Source organism: Rhinatrema bivittatum, chromosome 6 (genome assembly GCF_901001135.1).
Source record: "Rhinatrema bivittatum chromosome 6, aRhiBiv1.1, whole genome shotgun sequence".
Classification (NCBI taxonomy): domain Eukaryota; kingdom Metazoa; phylum Chordata; class Amphibia; order Gymnophiona; family Rhinatrematidae; genus Rhinatrema; species Rhinatrema bivittatum.
Window position 1 is genome coordinate 330149051 of NC_042620.1, and position 21126 is coordinate 330170176.

General features: G+C 46.4%; 1 protein-coding gene across 2 annotated transcripts in view; it reads right to left on the reverse strand.

The window, feature by feature from the left end:
- Window positions 1-1701: 1701 nt before the first annotated feature.
- LOC115094534 (ubiquitin carboxyl-terminal hydrolase 12-like) overlaps window positions 1702-21126 on the reverse strand; it is an 86700-nt gene continuing 67275 nt past the window's right edge. For both annotated transcript variants that reach the window (XM_029607685.1, XM_029607684.1), the window contains 5 exons: window positions 20432-20508; window positions 18635-18718; window positions 16469-16666; window positions 15572-15650; window positions 1702-4641 (listed from right to left, as the gene is read on the reverse strand). In XM_029607685.1, the coding sequence (XP_029463545.1) occupies window positions 4540-4641; window positions 15572-15650; window positions 16469-16666; window positions 18635-18718; window positions 20432-20508 (540 nt within the window). In that variant the 3' untranslated portion in view covers window positions 1702-4539. The remainder of the gene's footprint in view (window positions 4642-15571; window positions 15651-16468; window positions 16667-18634; window positions 18719-20431; window positions 20509-21126) is intronic.

The window sequence follows — 21126 nt, forward strand, 5'->3', positions numbered from 1 at the left end:
CTTCATTGCTCTTGTTGCCTATGGGTTTTCTTCTCTAACTCTTCCTATTCTGGCATCTACATGCAAGAGACAGGTGAGTAGAAAAAAAAGAAAACAAGGATATATCACGGTGCCGGAGAAATCCTTTACCAAAGCCAGCTGTGACGATTGTGAGAAACTTTACCTCACCTCTGAGCTGGAGTTAAATTCCAGTGTTAAACAAACAATGCTTTAGGCCATGGGGATCCATACACACCTCCCTGCATAAGAGACTAATGGCTAATTACATTTGAATTGGATTTCCATGTGTGGGCACTATGCTTTTGCACACAGTTACAAATGCGAGGTTTCTGCTTGTAAAAATCCTTGCTGCATCAGCTGTTAGTTTTACGTGCAGAAAATGCACATTGAAGAGACTTTCCTACCACAGGCTAAAAGTGTTTAGGGCTGTTCAGCTTGGACAAGGGGATATAATGGAGGTCTATAAAACCATGAGAGGACTAGAATTGGTTAATGTGAATCAGTTGTTTACATTTTCAGTTAATACAAGGGCTAGGAGGCACTCCGTGAAGTTAATAAGTAGCACATTTAAAACAAATTGGAGAAAATGCTCTCTTATGCAACGCATAATTAAGCTCTGGAATTTGTTGCCAGAGGAAGTGGTTAAGGCAGTTAGCTTAGCTGGATTTAAAAAAAGGTTTGGACATCTTCACTTAGAGAATAGCCACTGCCATTAGCAATGGTAACATGGAATAGATTTAGTTTTTGGGTACTTGCCAGGTTCTTATGGCCTGGATTGGCCACTGTTGGAAACAGGATGCTGGGCTTGATGGACCCTTGGTCTGACCCAGTATGGCATTTTCTTATGTTCTTATGAGAAGTCCATAAATTTCTATTAGTCAAGTTGACTTAGGAAATAGCCACTGCTTATTGCTGGTATTAGTAGCATGGGATCTATTTAATGTTTGGCTAATCCAGGATACAAGTACCTGGCAAGTACCAATTGTTAGAAATAAGATGTTAGGCTTGATGGACCCTTGGTCTGACCCAGTATGGCAACTTATTATGTAAAACTGTGCAGAACTCACAGCACACCTTATTGCATTGGCCTGTCTGTTTGCTCAATAACATCTCTTCCTCTTTGTCTTAAAGTTACAATTAGCTGCTACTAAACATTTAAAAATAGTGATGTGCTTTACAAACTATCCTGCATTCAAACAGGAAGCCAAATGCTTTCTAATCATGTTAGAACCATACATGCAACCCAATCTGAGACGAAAGTCCAAGTGTAGTAAAATTTAGGTGCTCCTGCAGAGAGAAAGAAGAAGAAAAATGCCACCAACAGCTGGGCAAAACCAAGGCCACAGGGAAAGACAGCAATTTGCCCAAGATCACACCGAGTCAGTACCTAAAGGGAATCACATTCGTAACCTGAGCCAGTGGAAGAGCTCAGATCCTCCCCCAATTCCTTGGTCTTAAAGCAGGCTTCCCAAGATAACGAAAGCAGTTCCTGAATTATTGGAAAAACGTCTCCTCTAGGACCGCCAGTGCTGGCAGGCAGCAGGTCCAGCATGTCGGGAAGTTCTTACCATACCATGGGTTAGGAAAGGAAAACACGGGATCTGCCCGCTCACAAGCGGCTGCAATGTGCTCGGGCCCAGCTGCAAATGTGGTTTGGGGGGGGGGGAGGGGAGAAGGAAATAATGCACATGGACAAATTCCTTTTCAGAATTTCTCTTTAATTAGTCTCAAGATATATTCAGTATATACATATGTAACAAGTTGAAGGCAGTCTTTAAAAGACTAATATTTTCTCCCCTAAGAAGCAAGCCCTATCCTGACACAGCGAGCCGCAGAGCGTTGATTCTTTCCTAACAACTAATAGTACAAACAGATAAATAAAAAAACAAGAGCTTTTGAAAGGTAAGGGGTTGTTTTTTTTTTTTCTTCGTAATCTGATTGTTTTTCTTACACACTGCATGGTCCTGCACTTTGCAGTAGAAACGACTGTACACGTAACACTGCCCCTTAGGCCTCCCACTCGGACTTCAGTGCTCTGCGGGCGTGTGCTGTCATCCTAGGTAGCTTAGTCTTGTCCGTACTTCATATCCGCATGGTAGGAAAAAGCAAAAAAAAAAAAAAAAAAAAAAAAAGAGGGCACTTTTGGTACACCTGCTGCTAAGAAACCGAAGCTCCATAAGAGAGCAGAGCATCCCTCCGCTGACAAACGTCCTTGTGGAAAAATGGTCCTTTGAGATCCCATGGGAGTACTTGCTCCATTATTTCCAGCTCATATTAACTCACATTTTATAGCTTTTGAAATTTAAAAAAAAAAACCCAGACACTTTTCCCTCCTCTTACTTTACTATGTACATGAATATCTGGTGAAACGTTAAAAGAAGAATAGCACTCACTGAATGTGGAATAACCAGTCTTAAGTACTGCAGTGAAGAGCAGGGGAAACTGTCTGCTAAACACAAACTATAAGAATATTTTTTATTTATAATTTATACAGAAAATAAGTTTAAATTAGCAATTTTGATCTATTGATTAAACAATTCTGTTTACTAACTGTTAGCAGTTAAGGACCGTTTTCACATAACCACTGACTACAAGGGTAGGGGTCTTGTTGATTATTGCTCAAGTGGAAATGGCTTAGGGAAATCCAAGCTGATGCTCTTCCTTTTCCTTGTGGCTGCATCTCGAGATATCTCCCAAGGCAGCTCGGTGAAACCTCCACTGCACTTCAAGGGGGCACGACGTGGTACCTGGTGATAGAGTTTGTTTACAGGAAGGACACAGGTTCACATTCACAGAAATGCCATCAGCTGTGCTGACTGGGTGCATAGACAGGGCGATCCTACGACTCAACGTCAAGGAGGACAAGCGGACCCAGTCCTGGGGTTTGCCCCACTGTGTGCAGGGAGATGTAGTTCTGATTTTTCCCATTTAGTTATTTAGACAAACAGTACTACATCTCCAAGCATGCAATGGGTTAAAAGTAGGACTAGCTCAGTTTGGCCCTCTGGACATGGGGTAGTAGGCTTCACCCTATGCATAGAGCAAACGACACATTGGAAATCTTTGACCACGTCACATACAAACCCATGAATCCCAAACAGTCAGGAGACAAATTCAGAAAGGAACTAACCTTTCTTCAATAATTGAGCATAGGGACATCTTTAAAAAAAACAAACTACAACTGCTTCTCAGCCTGTAATCACAAAGTCTGTGCTAAAAAAAAAACCAACTGAGTACACAACTCTCAGCAATGAGCAGATCTGGCTTGAGTTTACCGTCTCTTTACATAAATGATTGCCCAAGGAGTCTCTCCATGCTGCCACAGACAGCTGGGACACCTGAAGAATGACTCCAGGCCATAATAAAAGATGCATACCTGTAATGCTTCAAAAATATAACGTCCGTATAGAACAAAAATAAAAACCTAGGAACAGAAACCAAAAGAAGTATCAGAGCTCAAAGAGCAGACAACTTGATCTTTTGAAGCCCCTCGCTGGTAGCACTGCTTTAAAGTTTTTTTTATTTGAAGAGACAGTAAATCAGAGTTAGATTTGTCCACCCTTATCAGTACTTTAAGAAAATGACCTAACAATTCTATATCTTCCAAACGTTCCGGAAGGAACAATCCCTAGAGGAGAGGGGGTACGACAGGAGACATATTCAGACACTTCCCAGGCCTAACGACCGCACGCGCTTTAAAACCAGAGGATACGCTACAAGGCTCCAAACAGACTTAACATCAGAAAAGATTTCTTCACGCCATGAACAGTGGATTCATGGAACGGGGGGAGGTGACGGCGACAAAAAACAGGAAGAAAATTCAAGAAAGCCCACAGACGGGCCCCTCGGCGAGACAGAAGGAAGGGAAAGCCAGAGATCATCTGGGAGCTGCGGCAGGAATGAAAGTGGACACTCGGGATGGGCCTCACGGGCTTTCATCTGCTGTCTTCTACATTTCTGTTTCAAAGATGCTTACGAGTGGTTTACTGTTTTCTTTAAGTGGCTTATTAGTGCTTTATAAGTGGCTTATTAGTGTTTTGTTTTGTTTTTTTAATCAAGTCTGAAATTAATGGACATTCCCAATGCTGCATTCATAGTGATAGTCGCTTAAAAAAACGTTTCGGGTTACATTTGCATGGTCTTATCTGAACTCCTAAGGAAAACATTCAGAAGAGGAGAAAGAAAGATACTGAGGCAGCCTTAGGGCCAACAACAAAAAAGGTTAGATGACCCAGCAATGTCACTTTCAAACTCCTTTGTGTTCCTGAAGCCTAAAAAAAAAAAAAAGCAGCTGAATGATTTTTCAAGTAGAGGTACAGAGATTTTGGAAGATAGCACTTGGAAGCCTTCGGATGATCAGCAGTCGTCCCTCCAAGAGCTGGTGGAGGTAAAAGCTTTCTCCTCCACGCTGGGAGGTCCCATGGCACGCTGCCAGGTGCTGCCTGTTTCGGAGCATCTTTTCCATGTCCAGATCGGGCAACTCTGATCGCTCGGATTTCTGGGTTTATTCGTTGTACACCTGGTTCAGATGCTGTGAGTTTAGTCTCTTGATTGGTAAAAGAGAATATAACCCGACTCTGAGTTTTTGGAAATGTCCGACGTTAAACCATAAAATTCTTCCATGGCTTGGGCATCTATTTTCTACAATTCAGAGAGAGAGAGGGAGAGAGAGAGTGACAGTGTTAGAATGGGTCCTTTCCGCAGGCATTAGAAAAGCAGTCATCACTGGTGAAGAGCCAACACACGTTACAGCACAGTGGAATTACTACAGGATGACTGAACCCAGAAAGCCCAACAGGTGTAAGGGGGTGCATGCACAGAGCGCTAGGCACCCTCAGAAGGGGGAAATAACTTGCAGTTGAAAATGATTTCTCTCTAAGATACTGTATCTTCCCCTTAGATGTTGAATTCTTGGCTGTCCCTCTGTGCCCCTGCATCTTTGCAAGATGTTGAAATACCACAAGGCAGAGGACAAATGTTTCCCTGGTACATGCAAAACCCTAAACTCTGGGGCAAATACCCCTGTGCCCAGAGCACTAATTCACCTGTGGGGTGGCATTTCACTCTAGTTACTCTTGTACAACATCCTTCGACTTTAAACACATTTCTCGAAACAATTCCCTCAATAAATATGCAATAAAGTTTCAGGTTTTTACTGTCCAACTGGAAGAGTTGCCAAAATCTCGGGATTCTGCTTAAGATGCCAGCACGCGTAGTCCGGAGCCATGGCCCGAGAAGTGTGCATTGCTCGTTTTGACTATCAGCTAATGCAACCAGCACAGAGAAACCCAATCAATCAATGTTAACGGCATGCACGACGCCTCAGCTCAGTCTTTCGCTTCCCACTCTTGCCCGGGTCCCTTCCTTTTGGACCTTGAGTCCCAGCGTACCCACAGAAGAGTAAAGAACTCAGGGGCCATTCATTAAAACACGGCAACCCATGGTGTTGATGCAGGCTCTGTTATTCCCAAGGGAGCCGAATCACTCACTGAGGAGCGGTAACCTGCATTGGGTGCTTTAGTAATTCAGCCCTCAGGTGAACAGAGAACCCTTTTTTATCCATGAAATTACTACTAAGCAAAAATTGGTTTACCCAGTGTCAGCTAGAACACACAATAAACCTTAAAAGAAACTGTAAGCTAAGTGCTGATTGCACAGTTATGTCACTACTGCATCGCCTAACAAACAGGATTGCAGTTTAAGGAAAACAGCATTTTTTTTTTTTTTAAATCTCCGCCAGTCTTTAGAAAGTATGAACCCAACCAAGATGTGACTCCTGCAAATTCACAGTGTTAGGTATAAAGTGAGTGAATTATGGGTATGTGTATTCTTGTGGTGACATGACAATTGGAGAAATTATTTACCTGATAATTTTGTTTTCCTTAGTGTAGACAGATGGACTCAGGACCAATGGGTATAGTGTGCTCCTGATAGCAGATGGGAGACGGAGTCAGATTTCAAAGCTGATGTCACTCTAGATATACCCCTGCAGTAACCTCAGCTCTTCAGTATTCTATTTGAAAAGCCATTGTGGCTATATCTTTGCTTAAATAACTTGATTAAACTTGAGTAAAACTTGAACTGGTTCAACTAATTTCCAAACTGGAGACCGCCAGCGCACTCAACCAATTAACAACGACACCGGAAAAACTGTGGGTGTCTTGAACTAAGGGTAGGTGCGGCTTACCCGTATTTGCTTAGTCTCAAGGTTTGTTATCCGAGGTTCTCCTTTTCCGGGGCAGGATGCTGAGTCCATCTGTCTACACTAAGAAAAACGAAATTATCAGGTAAGTAATTTCTCCATTTCCTAGCGTGTAGCCAGATGGACTCAGGACCAATGGGATGTACAAAAGCTACTCCCGGACAGGGCGGGAGGCTGCCCGTGGCCCACTTACTACTGCCCTTGCGAAGGCTGCATCTTCCCGGGCCTGAACATCCAGGCAGTAGAACCTGGAGAAGGTGTGTATGGAGGACCACGTCGCCGCCCAACAGATCTCAGCAGGCGATAGCAGTTTGGTTTCTGCCCAAGAGACTGCCTGGGCCCTCGTAGAATGAGCCTTTACCTGTAGAGGTAAGGGCTTTCCTGCCTCTATGTAGGCTGCCTTGATTACTTCTTTCATCCAGCGGGCTATGGTTGCCCGCGAGGCCGCTTCTCCTTGTTTCTTCCTCTTGTGAAGAACAAACAAGCGATCCGTTTTGCGCACCGGTTCCGATCCTTCCAGGTATCGCACCAGGAGTCTGCCGACATTCAGGTGGTGAAGGCAGCGTGAGTCTTCAGAGTCCTTATGTTCATCCGGAGCAGGTAGCGAGATGGTTTGGTTCAAGTGAAACTCGGAAACCACTTTCAGAAGGAAGGAGGGGACGGTGCGCAGCTGTATGGTTCCAGGGGTGAACCTAAGGAATGGTTCTTGACAGGATAGTGCCTGTAGTTCGGAGATGCGACGAACTGAACATATTGCCACCAGGTATGCCATCTTCAACGTTAAAAGGTGTAGTGACAGACCGCGTATTGATCTGAAGGAAGCCCCAGCTAGGAAGTCTAATACTAGATTGAGATTCCATAGAGGCACCGGCCACTTTAGGGGTGGTCGGAGTTGTTTAACCCCTTTCAGGAAGCGGGACAAGTCTGGATGGGTTGATAGCCGGATACTGTCCACCTCTGCTCTGAAGCAGGCCAGTGCAGCTACCTGGACCTTGAGGGAGTTGAGTGACAATCCCTTCTTCATACCGTCCTGTAGGAACTCCAGAATCATGGGAATCTTGGCTGTCTGTGGGAGAATCCCGCAGTCCTCACACCAGGCTTCGAATTCTCTCCAGATCCGTATGTGTAATGAAACTGCTATCTGATGGGAGGAGCAATCAGATAGAAGTTAGCAATCTGGTGTATTTAGGAAAGTAGTAGGTGGATCCTTGGACCAGTGGCAGATGACCACGCCCCCCGGGGAAGACCCCAAGAGAGACCACCAGTCAGGCTCAGAGTATGGAGACAGACACACACTAGTTCTTTTATTAGACAGTATACTGAACCACCAGAGGTGGCAGTAGTGAGCTGGAATGCCCGGCTGGGCTGTAGTCCCTCAGAAGCTGAAACAGCAATCCCTGGAGGCTGAGCTGTAGAGAAACTGAAATATAATGAGTAGGCAGGGTAAGCAGAGTTCATGTACCGAACCTGATGGTAAGACTCACACAATGTCTCATAGAAGCCCAGAAGCTGGAATGTATAGGCCCTCGAGGAGCGAGTACCTGGTTCCAGGGAAAGCTCTGACAGAGCGATGGTAACTCACAGATGTAATAGGCAGTGCTGACTTCCAGGCAGAAGTGAATTCAAAGAAGTCCGGAAACAAGGGCTCCTCAGGAGCGAGTACCGGTTCCAGACTGCAATCTACAAAGTAAGAGAGAGAGCAAGGCCCCCGAGGAGCGGGTACCCCTAGTTAGTCCGAGGAGGCAGAGTAGCTTAGGTAGCACGAATCCAAATCCGTTGTCATTCCATATCCTTGCTAACTCGATGTGTTAGCAAATTCTAAGACCTTAAATATCCGTCGCGGGTGACATCATCTTCGGGGGACGCCCCCGAGGTTCGTGCCAACGCCAGCACTTCAGTCGGGGCCGCACCGCGTGCGTGCTCCTAGGCCTTCAGGAAACATGGCAGTTAGCAGCATTGAGCCGGTGTGGGGACGCCGGAGGACCACGGCAGGAAGATGCCACAGCAGCCAATCTTCCCGGGGACGAAGAGGGAGGTGCCAAAGAGGTGAGGAGGGCGGAGAGAGGGCGTCGGGACCCAACGGACACAACGGTATGTATAACAGGGATGTGGAGAACTTGTGTGCTCGGAGCAAGGTGTCAATCATGGCCTTTGGGTAACCACACTTCTTCAGGCGAGTCCTCTCAAGGGCCAGACCGTAAGAGAGAATCAAGACGGATCTTCGTGGAGAATTGGGCCCTGCCGGAGAAGGTCCCTGTGTGGAGGTAAGCACAGAGGGTTCCCCAAAAGGAGTCTTTTCATGTCTGCATACGATGGTCATCTTGGCCAATCCAGGACCACTAGTAGAACTAGTCCCTTGTGATATTCTATCTTGCGGATGACCCTGCCCAGTAGTGGCCATGGGGGAAAGATGTACAGTAAGTCTTCCTCTGGCCGTCTTGATGAGAGCGTCGATTCCTTGGGACTGCGGCTCTCGTCTGCCGCTGAAGAACCTGGGGACATAGGCACTGGGATGGGTGGCCAGTAGGTTCATGGCTGGGAGGCCCCAGCGATTTACTGTCAGTTAGAAGGCTGTGGTCGACAGCGTCCATTCCCCCGGGTCCAGGCTCTCTCTGCTGAGGAAGTCTGCTGAGACGTTGTCTTTTCCTATGATGTGGGAGGCCAAGATCCCTTGTAGATGTATCTCTGCCCATGCCATGAGAGGGTCTATCTCCAGAGACACCTGCTGGCTCTTGGTTCCTCCCTGGCGGGAGGAGCCAAGAGCCAGGGAGGAACCAACGTTGGACAACGTTGTCGCGTTGTCCGACATTTCTCAAATTGCTTTGCCTCTGAGTCTGTGGCTGAATTGCAGGCATGCTAGTCTGACTGCTCGAGCTTCCAGGCGGTTTATGTTCCATTCCGCTTCTTCCTTGTGCCATTGTCCCTGGGCCGTCAGTTCCTGACAGTGGGCTCCCCACCCTCACAGGCTCGCATCCGTGGTGAGCAAGATCCAGTTCGGTGGGGATAGGCTTACTCCTCTGCTTAGGTGGTCTTCCTGTAGCCACCACTGGAGCTGAGAACGTACCTCTGCTGGTGGTTGGAAGCGAATTGAGTAGTCCTGGGACAGTGGGGTTTCATCGCAACTATAAGGAGCACTGGAGCAGTTGCATATAGGCCCTTGCCAAAAGGATGATTTCCAGGGTTGATGCCATGAGGCCGAGGATTTGAAGATAATCCCATACCTTGGGGCGTGCATTGGTCATCAATCGTCGTAATTGTTCCATCAATTTTCTTTTCCTCGGGGGAGGGAGGAAGACTTTGTTCTGTCTGGTGTCAAAACGGGCCCCCAGGGGAGTCAAGATGGTGGCTGCATAAGTTCACGTAGACACCTCGGCTCCGCGGTGAAACTTTGCTTCGTGCTTTTCTTATTTCTTCAGGAATTGTTCTATTGGAAATTACCTTTTACAAAGATGCCTCACACAAAAAGGAAAGCACGGTTTCGCGAGATTTTTACTTCGACTTCTACACCAGATGGAAGGCAACCGTGGATACAGGAGGCGTATGCGAGACCCGCTGCTTCAAGACCGGTTGGAGGGGCCGCAGGCGCAGTCGACGAGGGGCAAATGGTGACAGCCCTGGCCGAGGAAACATCCCTCAGCCCCAGAGCACCTAGAACTCCAAGCCCGCTGTTTGGATCTCCCAAAAAAACGGAGGAAATTTTGGGAAGAACATCTAACCCAGCTACCCACCGAACTCTGTTGCCCCGAGAATTGGCAGCGAAATGCTGAGCAATTTGGAGAGCCCGTTGCAGGGCTCCTTGGGCTGTAGAGACGAGGATCTGTGGGGAATAAACCCAGACGCCGGCGGGAGAGACCTCCTGGAGGTAGGAGCAAACGTTTTGGATACCAGTGAGCTGTATAAGATGAATATGCCGGAAATAACACACTGGAAGAGATTTGGAAACTTTTACTGGCTGTGGATAAGTCCATTAACACAATAACAATAATGTTAAAAGAAAATATTGGTAAAGTCCAGTGCCTTGATAATAAAATGTCATTAATGGAAACATCTATGAAAGAAGTGGAATCTGAAATAAAGAATGTTAAAGAAGTTCAGGTAAATTTAATTAAGTCAGAAACTTTAACATTCAAATAAATTGGAGGCATTGGAAAATGCAACGAGGAGGCCTAATTTAAGGTTTCTGAATTTCCCCGACTGATATCACCTAAAGACTTGTTTAAAAGTTACCTGATTAACATATTAAAATTCCCAGAGACTGCTATTCCGGCAATATCAAAAATCGACTATATTCCATCGTCAAAGAATAATAAGGAAACTGAGGCTCAAGGATCAGAAGTGGCTACATCTTTAAACTTAATTGAGATGTTGGAAAAGTTGTTTGAAATGTCTATTGAAACCAGGGCAACTCTTCTGGTGACTTTCACATTTATATCTGAAAGAGACTCAGTACTTGGACTTTTCTTTCGCTCTACAATTTTATGGTCAGGTAGTTCATGTCTTCCCAGATATTGTGAAAATAACTCAGGAGAGACGAAAGATTTCTTGGCATGAGAAACAAAGTAGTGACTAGGGGAGCAAAATTTAATCTACGTTTCCCATGTAAATGCATCACTGTCTTTCAAAATGCTAAACATATATTTGTAGATCCAATACAGCTCCATGAGTATCTAAACTCACACTCCTAGTATGTTTCTCCAGGGGGGATAGGCCAGTAAAGAGATGGCAGCGGGAATTTATGCTTATATGTAATAAATATTGGTATTTCCCCTATATATCTGCTTCTTTGTAAATCTTGACACCCCTCCCATCTTATGATACTCAGAGATGTATAATTTCCAATTTAAATATGAATCTAATGTGGATTGTATTGTTTTCTATTTCTTTTTTTTTCTCTGTATTTTTCTGAGAACATTGTTCAGATGTTATTTGAATAACTCAAATTCAATAAAAATAAAATTTAAAAAAAATTTTTAAAAACCGGGCCCCCAGGTACTCTAGCAATTGAGAGGGCAGCAAACTGCTCTTGCCCGTGTTCACAACCCAACCAAGTTCCTGCAGTAGGCTCTTGACTCTGCTGGTCACCTGCTGGCTCTCTTCCGAAGACTTTGCCCTGATTAGCCAATCGTCCAGCTAAGGGTGTACAAAGATCCCTTCCTTCCTCAGTGTTGCCGCCATGACCACCATGATTATGGTGAAGGTTCTGGGGGTGGGGTTGCTAGGCCGAAGGGTAGTGCTCGGAAGCGCTGGTGATCCTGATAGACTGGGATGTGAAGGTAGGCTTCGGAAAGATCCAAGGAGGTTAGAAACGCTCCCGGTTGTACTGCCATTATTACAGAGCGAAGGGTTTCCATTGGGAAATGTATCATCCGCAGATGATGGCTGAAATTCTTGAGATACAAGATTGGCTGGAAAGATCCTTCCTTCTTGGGAATGATAAAATAGATGGAATAGTGCCCCATATTTTCTTGTGGTGTGTGGGAACCGGAGTTATTGCCTTCAGACTGAGTAGTCTTGTTAGAGTGGTTTCTACTGCCAGTCTCTTGGAATGGGAGTGCCAGGGTGACATCATAAATTTGTCTCGAGGGATGCTGCGGAACTCCATAGAGTAACCTTCTCGAATGATGTTTAGAACCCATTTGTCAGACGTTATGTCGACCCATCTTTGGTAGAAGACGGCAAGTCGACCCCCTATATCCTCTTTTTGTGGATGGGTCGGCCCATTCTCATCGTGGAGCAAGGCTGGAGCCTGCCCCCTCTTGGTCTGTCTGTTCCGAAAGGACGAGGTGCCTGGAACTGCGAGTTCCTGTAGGGTCTAAAGCGCTGCGATTTTCTGCCCTTGGTTCTTCTGGGGGAGGGACGCGGAGATCTTTTATTCCTATCTTCCGGTAGCCGAGGCACTGAGGATTCGCCTCATTTGCTGGCTAACTTCTCCAATTCGCTTCTGAACAAGAGAGATCCTTTAAAAGGCTTTCTTGTGAGATTCGCTTTAGATGTCGCATCCGCAGACTAATTCCGTAGCCATAGTTGTCTTCTGGCTGCCACTACCGAGGCAACGTCCATGACTGAGGTGCACAACGGATCTGAGCTTACGTCTGTGAGGAAGGCTGCTGCAGGTTCCATCTTCTCACCGGTATAAGTTCCGGAGTTATTTGCCTCTCTCAAGAGGAGCAAGCAGGAACGCGCCACCAGTGCGTAGCAGGAAGCAATCTGCAGTGTCATTGCTGTTGCATCGAAGGCCTGCTTAAGGATGGATTCCAATAGTCTGTCCTGAGTTTCCTTCAATGCAGCCCTTTCCTCAACGGGAACTACTGTTCGCTTTGAGACTGCTCAGACCATAGTGTCCACTTTCGGGAAACGCAGGCGTTCCTTGGTCGCTGGTTCTATAGGGCTTCCAAGGCCCGACCCCCTTTGAAGCTGGCCTCCAGGGCACCCCATTCCAGGTCAATCAGTTCATGGATGGCTTCCATCATTGGAAAGTAGGGACACCAAGATGGGGTTCTTCTTTGGTTCCGTCATTAGGGTCCGTGCCAGGAATACCCAGAGTCTTCAGAATCTGGAGAACAAGGGCTGGTAATTCATCTTTGTGGAAGAAGTGAAGCATGGTTCAGTATGGTTCCATTCTTGGAGGGATTTCTCCTTCTTCCAGGGAGTCACTCTCATCATCTGAGGGTCTTGGTCCCTGTTAGGGAAGTTCTTGGTTAGGCGAGGCATGTCTCGAGGCATCTGAGCCGGGCTGGGAAGATCTTGTGCTTCCGGCAGGGGTTGAGCCTGGGGCGCAGCTGGGGCTGATTGTGCCTGAACGTAGGCTTGCAGCCCTTGGAAAAATTCCAACCAGGAGAAGGTCCCTGGATCTATGTTAAACCCCGGGGGATTGGAGCAGGGGCCCCTATGGTGCCCTCCTGTGGGGAAGCCATCTCGGAGATGCATAGATCCGGGGAGCTATTGTCAGTAGTTCTGGTGCCATCTCCCGACAGTAAGGGGCCAGGCTTTGGTTCCCCCTGGGCTTCTTCGCAGTGTTGACACAGGCAGGACTCCAATTCAGGCTGCGTGGCTCTTATGTGGCAGGCTGTGCAGAGGGAGTGCCTTCTGGCTTTCTTGGGTGCCGGTGCCATTGTCTCTGTATGTTTGCGCGCATGCAGTTGTAAACGCAGCTGTGCGTGTAGATATGTGCCTGGGCGCGCTCAGTTGTGCGCGCAGCTATGCGTGTCTGTATTGGATGCGCACAAGTTAGGCGCATCGGCTGTCCGGCCTGCCCTGCGCGTACCGCCGGTCAAGAAGAGAAGATGGCGCCGATGACCCCCGCGCGTAAGATGGTGCCCCCCCGAGGGTTTCCACGTGTGTGGACCCTTGCACTGGATCGGGGCCTAGCCCAACCAAGGCTGCTCAACCCGATCGGTGCTCCCTTCTAACCTCGCCGGGGATGGATTCGGAACAGCAATCTGAGCTCTGGAGACTGGAGACCTGAAAATTAAAGATTTTCTCTTACCTGGTCTCGGCGCTTACCGATCGTGTGTCGGACGGTCTCCAGCTGCGGGGGGAGAGGGAATTACCTTCACCACCACTCTCGTTTCTGCACCCACTGTCTTTCAGCTGGGTGGCTAAGTCCACGCCGGGAACCGGCTAACGGACCAAGGCACACCTCTGAGTGAAGCATGGAGATCAACCTCAGGAATTCTCGACTGGGGGAGGGACCCTTAGGTATCACTACAGGTGAGTGGGGCTCGATCTTCCTTAAGATAAATTTGTTTCTTCTTTGCTGTAATTCTTAACACTATTCTAGAATGTGGGATAGTGTCCGCATCTGCTAGGAGATGGAGAGATATTGAAGAGCTGAGGTTACTGCAGGGGTATATCTAGAGTGACATCAACTTTGAAATCTGACTCAGTCTCCCATTTGCTAGCAGAAGAGCACTATACCCATTGGTCCTGAGTCCATCTGGCTACTCGCTAGGAAAATAATATTACTAATAACATATGTGCTTGCTCACAATGCCAGTCTTTTCCTAAAAACAGCATTCCCACACGAGTCAACTCATCACTTGAATTCTAAAGCCATCTGCTTTCCTAAATTTCATGTCAGGAAACCAAAAAGCAATAAACAGGGTGAAAAGGTGATGACCTATTCTAGGCACTAACATCCTCAGATAAGGGAAGGGGGAGAGCCCAGTGAATAGAGCCTTAAAAAAATATGGCTACAATACACAATGCTTTTCCTCTCTGGTTATCACTCGGTCTCCATAATCAGGAACCACGTGGTCATTAGCTGCTGAAGAGAAGCTCAGAAACTTCAAGTACCAGGTCAGCAGAGGCTAAAGGCCTTCAGCCTTGAGGAGCAGCAGTGTGATCCATTCCCCGATGGTACAATCCTTAGAGATTAGAGGATAACTATGTCCAATTTACAAAGCTTCCCAATCTGTGCCGAAGGGAAAAACGGTTAGCAAACAGGGCCCTGTGTTCAAGGGCAATAAATCACCGCTCAAAATTTCTGAATGCCTTTTCATTCTTCTTTTGGAAGCTCCCCTTCTCCGAGACAGAGCATGTGGCAGATGAAGCTCTGGATTTATTGTAAGTAGGTCAAGCTGGGGCTGGCAGACTCTACACTTCCTTGCCTGAAATGAATCTCGTCTGGGACAGTGCAATCTTCAGAGCAGACTGCCCTCACCAGACAGGACCATACGACATCCCGTGCAACACATACTGCCCTTAAAGAGGGACGTTAGCCTATTATTAAACCCATATCATAATTCCAAACTACTGCCTCCCTTTCATTGCATACTGGAGTGGATGGGCCACTGTGGAAGAAATTATTAAAATATATTCTGTCGCTAAAAGGACACCATTTTCTCTCTTTCTTCCAGTAAGTTTAACAGCTTCTTGGGCGATCACTTGCTTGCAAATTTCAATGGGCAGGCCACTGTTTTTTTTTCTTTCTTGCTGCAAACTGAAGACAAAGAGAAAATTCTCAGCCCAGCTCTGCCAGTGATTTCCAGTCCTCAAACAGAAAAATGCGCGGGACTGAGACTTCACTGAGTGGAGTCTGCCAGCTATTCCAAACTGATAGCTTGGTGAGAAAAATATAAATCCAGCCAAGGCACTAGGTTGAGTCCAACCAACTAATTTTCTTGGGTGCTTAGTCAATGTCCAGTATATGAAGCCATGGCAGCTAACCAGAACTGTGGTCAATTTGGTTTACAAACATGAAATGACATTAGCAGTCAATGCATACCACCACCTGGGGACCTTTCGGGCAGAAATTCTGGGTCCCATAATATTTAAGGCCTGCTGCAATGTTATTTGTCAACATTCCCCCATTAGATACTTCAGGAAACTATTTTCACAGAACAGAAAAACGGGAAGAAAAAATCCTACCTCCACAATGTCATCATCAAAGAGCAACCAGAATCCATGGCTCTTCACAATGGTGATGTAGTGTCCACGATTCGGCCCACTGTCAGAAGACGAGAGCCAGGGTTTATATTAAGAGGACAGACAGGAAGTAACATTTACTTATAACTAGGAGCATCACCAGACAGGGTAATTACTCCCTCCACCCTATCAGGCTTCCTTAAAGCAGGATGCCAGCTAAATCCGACCATCTTCAACTACTCAGGCTTAAACATACAGGGCTCTCAAACTGCAGCTGACAATATTGCTATTTCTTTGTGATTTTAGTGCTCACTCGCAGCTTGCCGCTTCCTCAAGACAACTCTCGGGGATGGTTTGGAATCCCCCTTGATGGCCAAAGGCAGGAAGAGACGGTTGGTCTCCAAGGTTGGTCAAGTCACTGCCTCTTGTCTGTCGTTAAGAACGTCAGAGGTGCTTCGCTGAGACAGACTAAAGTCTATCGAGCTCAACAACCCGTCTAGACTGCATGGAAGCACCCGGCACATCCTAAAAGGAAAGCTCACTCACACCCAAGTCCATCTGGCTAACAATGCTCCATCCTCTTCCAGGCCTGAAAAGGTCGCCTCTGCCAAGCAGTTCACAGTCCCTTACACTTAATGGGCAGATGAGCTGGAGCTGGGCTCCCGGGCAGCTGCAGTACTGAAGGTTAATGAGCACTATCAGAAGATGACCCATGACTGAGCCAGAGGAGCCACCATCCTAGATTGCACTACTCCCTAAATCTCAAGGTCATGATGCAGAAAGGTTGCCTTACAAGCACACTCATGAAGCAGATGTAATATCAGCCAGGAGGAAACCATGATCTGCCGAGAACGAGTTGACGTTAATTCTGGCGAGCATGGCAAGGCATGCAGAACGTACCTGCCGCAGTGAACCACCACCGCCACCAGGTCGTACATCCTGTCGGGGTTCGTGGCATCTCCAGAAGTGTTGAACAGGCGGAGCTCCAGGGGAAAGACCACGCGGTAGGAGAGCTTGGTATATCGATGCAGCTGGTCCATGTACTTAAACCTTTTCAAATGCAGAGCGAGAATCATGGGCAGCCTCTTCACTCGCATTCTGAGTGCGGAACAGGAGAGGAGAGAGGACACTACAGCACTCAACACCTTCCTGAAGGCATTTAGACATTTCTTAGTTAAGCACCCTCCCCAGACTTTGTGTCTCTGGCCCAGCATAGTCCCTGAATCACTTCACCATCTTCTTGTGCCACTCTTTCTTCCTTTTCACTCATTAAACTCTAGTCACGGAAACGCCCTCATTCCTGCCAGACAAAGTCATCTTTTACCACTCCCTGCTTCCTAGCATTATCTGAAAGGAAAGTTACATTTTCTTCCCTTTATCTACAGAACCCTTGGAAAATCAAATTTTAGGGAAAAGTTTGAACAATCACATCACCGGACCCTACTGGTTTACATACAATGCCAGAGCCATTCATTCATTTGTGAGACGAGCAGTCCCCATATACAGATATTTTAAAAGTCTAATTAAAACTGCTAACTTGAAGCTACAGCTATAAGAAATAACTTTAAAAACCCCTAATGCAATGGTATTTTATCCCAGACATGGGAGCAAGCGTGCTTGTGATCAAGAGGCTTTGCCATCACAGCAGGACAGATACAAGGACCAGTTCTGGAGATATGACACCAGTCTCCAATAACCACGCCTTGCTATACAGGAATTTTAGTGAAGTAAAGAGACACCCCATAGAATAATATTAACGCTTCAGTCCTCAAGCCTGGCTTTTAATGAAGAAGTAGTAGCTTCATAACAAGTGACATTTAAATGCAGGCTCCCCTGTCTTTTCTTCTCACCATTTCTGCTATGAAATGGAGCGGGGAGTTAAACGTGTCCTTTTGTTCTCGCTTCTCACTGTCCTGGGTGACCATGTTTGAGGATTTCAAGGTGATACGGCAGTGGCCAGAGTTAGAGGGGATGCTAGGGAGAGGCAGAAGCAACAAAAAAGGCGATGATAATGCCTCTGTACAGGCACCTGGTGTATGGTGTCAATTTCTCGAGGTTGCACCTCCAAGCGGATACAGATAGCGTAAAGGTGGTCCAGAGAAAAGCCACCAAAAACGATACAGAGTCTGCACCAAGAGCCCTATGAATTTGAGACTTAAGGACCTAAATATCTGTACCCTACAGGACAGGAGAGACGTGGGACAGATGACAGATACCTCAAAAGGTGTAACTAATGCACAGCAGTATAAGGCTCAGGAGCAACATCACAAAACGTTTCTTCCTGGAAGAGGTGGTGGAAGCAGGAAATGGGACGTCTGGGGGGAAACAGTGGGGTGCGAAAATGGGCATGGAACTCAAAACCAGCAACTGAAGGTCAAGCAAGCAGGGGACAGCTGTGAAGAAGTGACAGAAAAGTTAAAAACGTGCACCAGCAATGACAGGGTCAGGAGAAACGCCTTTCACGCTAGACAAAGGTAAATGTGCTCAGGTCACGTCTCCTTAACCTGCAGGGATACAGATCTCTGGACTAAGCACATAGGATGCTACTGTGCCCGAGGAGCACGAGCAAGCCTAATAACAAACGGGACAGGACCATCCTAATTCCAAAGCAGGACAGCATTCAAAACTTTATTTGGCTAAGACCCAAGGGTGGGATCTGAGCTAGAGGTGGAGGACAACTCCTGCATGGCTTTTGGTTGAGACTAAACCCTAGTACAGTACGAGGCGGTTAATGCCCTGCCACACGACTCCGCTGGGGACGTGATTACATTACAACCCTTACTAATGAACTTCCTCCTAAAAACGAATGCAAATGAGCCCATTAGATAAGGCTAAAGGCTGTGAGGTCGATGTATGAATGGGGATAGGGGCATTGGGTTTGGGCCGATACTAAGTGCTATGCAGCTAAACTTAACCGTCCTGACTATGAAAGTATATTCTGCGCCAGTCCTACCCGGATACGTCCCACTGAATACCTTGACTAACACTTTGCGGGTAACTTCCTGCTCGCTCACTGCAATATTACCGAGCACTTGCAAAGCTCCCTCAGCGCTGCTCCGAGCTCACCTTTTCTGGGCTTCCTGTTTGCTACGGCACTGCTCACAGTAATACTTATATTCACTGCATAGAGTCTCCGTACTGCTAAATCCCCTGTGGAAACAAGATGAAACGGTATTAACTTGTTAGTGGAGAAAGGAAAGTTTACCCAATACTTGGTGCACGGAGATCAGACTTATGTTCTCGGTCAGGCTCTCCCCTACTGTGTGCACTGATAACAGAGCTCCACAGTAAACAATGCTGCCTCTGTTATATGAAAACCATTTGGTATAGGGGATGAACATCAGATTTATAATAATTAATGCTGAATATAAAGGTGCTTCTCCTGCAGAAGGGAACACATCGTGCGAGCCACACCCCTCAGACCTTTACGGCCTAGTCAAGACTCGCACTCTCTGCCAGGCCTTTACTTTGCAATAGTTCACAAGTGTGTCCAGCAAACATTAGTAGCCACCTCTGATTAAATTCCAATTTTACTCAAGTCACTGAAATCCTATGAACCGCACTTCCGGGAAATGTTGAATTATCAAAAAGGCCCCAAATGATCTCACTCACACAGACTACACTTAGTCCTTGTTGACTACGATGCATAAATGATACTACAGACGCTGCATGAGTCAATCAGGTGCCAGTACGTATGGATGTTTGTGCCTCATTTCATGGCTGCTCTCAGGATTACTAGAGAACCTCGGCTTACCAAAGTGTAAAAATACTAGCTAACATTTAATTAATGCTGGGTGAGCATTCATGATCCCATGCGCTTTAAACACACTGCATAGTGCACAAACAGCAGGATGCCCTTTTGAAGCCACAGGTCACGATCACCGCAGAAGCGCAATGCATGATTTGCAAAGGATCGGAGCTTTCCGTGTCAAGGGTCTGCATTCAAGATGTGGCTCAATCAGTGGTTGACAGGCGAGAACGATTTGGCTTTACGATATTTAAAAGTCAGCTCTGGCTGCTAGGTATTTTAATACATTCTGAGAGGAGGCAGAAGCTATCATGAGATTATATTCTCTGGTAATCATGAACACCGGCCCTATAAACTCCTTATAGGGCCTTTCATTATGCTCTGTTCTGAGCATCCTTCCACCGATGCTCAGAACAGAGCATAATGAAAGGCCTTGTGAGTTTTCTAGCATCATTTTAGTTTCGAAACAAATGCAGTTATGTCCCAGCCTTTTCCACGTTCAGAAGCATTCAGCCGGATAACTCAGGAAAGGCAGGTAATAAACATCTTTAAATAAATAACCGGGAGGAGCTGAATTAGCTGGATAACTCCGATCATCCCGGAGACCGGTCCTAAAGTTGGCCGGATGGACGCACTGCTGTTTATCCAGCTCAGTTGCCGAGCCACACAGCGGCTGAATATGGACCGCTACATCATTAAGGGTTTTCTCGAAAGCAACCTCCAACATAACTAGCAATTCCAGTTGAAATTTACAGATCATTTTGTCACAAGCGATGCTCTGAACTGGGTGCCACCAGAAATCAGTTTATGGCATGGAGGGCCTTGCAAGAATGCCAAAGCGATTCTAGTGGCGTGTACAGGCCTGAAAATCACAGAAATGAAGGAGGTCAAATCAATACTAAACATGGTGACCTTAATCACACACAACACGCACACATTTTACCAAAAGCAGACATTTCGGTCTGCTGTGTTAAAAAAAAAAAAAAAAAAATTGCATTAACTTCATGACCACAAAGAAATGGAAAGCCATAATTGCATCGGGAATGGTAGCACAATCATTGGGATTTAGTGGATACTAGAAGAGAAACAGTTGTCATGTGCTACTCTTGAAATACCTCAGGCAATGTGTGATTGAAGTATTTTGCTCCACATCAACCGAAAGGTCCAGGAAGTCCTCATCTTTACTACTAACCTTGAGAGACAAAGAGAGAGAGAGACATGGTCATGCAAGAGAGGCAACGCGTCAATCGGCAGACTCAACTGGTGGGCTGCAATCTCCCACGTGGGCGCAGTCCTCAGGTGGAAGATTCAGGACTTACGCTTGGCAGCACCAAGCTGGCATCCCTTTGCGTGGTTTTAAATGCTGGCGGATGCCCTGTCGTAAATGCTGAGGCCGGCCTGTGACTGTGAGCTGGGAAGCAGTGCCCAGGGCTCTTGTGATTCCAATGTTAAATGATGTGTGCTTTAATCTGTTTGTTCTGCAGTGACCTATGATGGGGCAGCTTTCAATTAATCCTCTGCCCATTACTTCAAATACTCTAAACTGCATTTTGCTACGCAGATGACTAAACAGTTTAAAAAGCTTTGCCTTTCATTTATCAGCTAAATACGCAATTTGTTAAAATGTGTCCTCTGGGGAAAGCTGCAAGTGGAAAATGACAATTTATTTAATTGCTGGATGCAACCTCAGATCTGATTCATCTACAGAAATGGACTCATGGGGCCAGGAAAACTCTGGTACAACAGCGATTTCTGGATCATAAACGGGTCTGCAAAGAATCTGGTTTCCTCCAAATACTCAAGAGCGGTA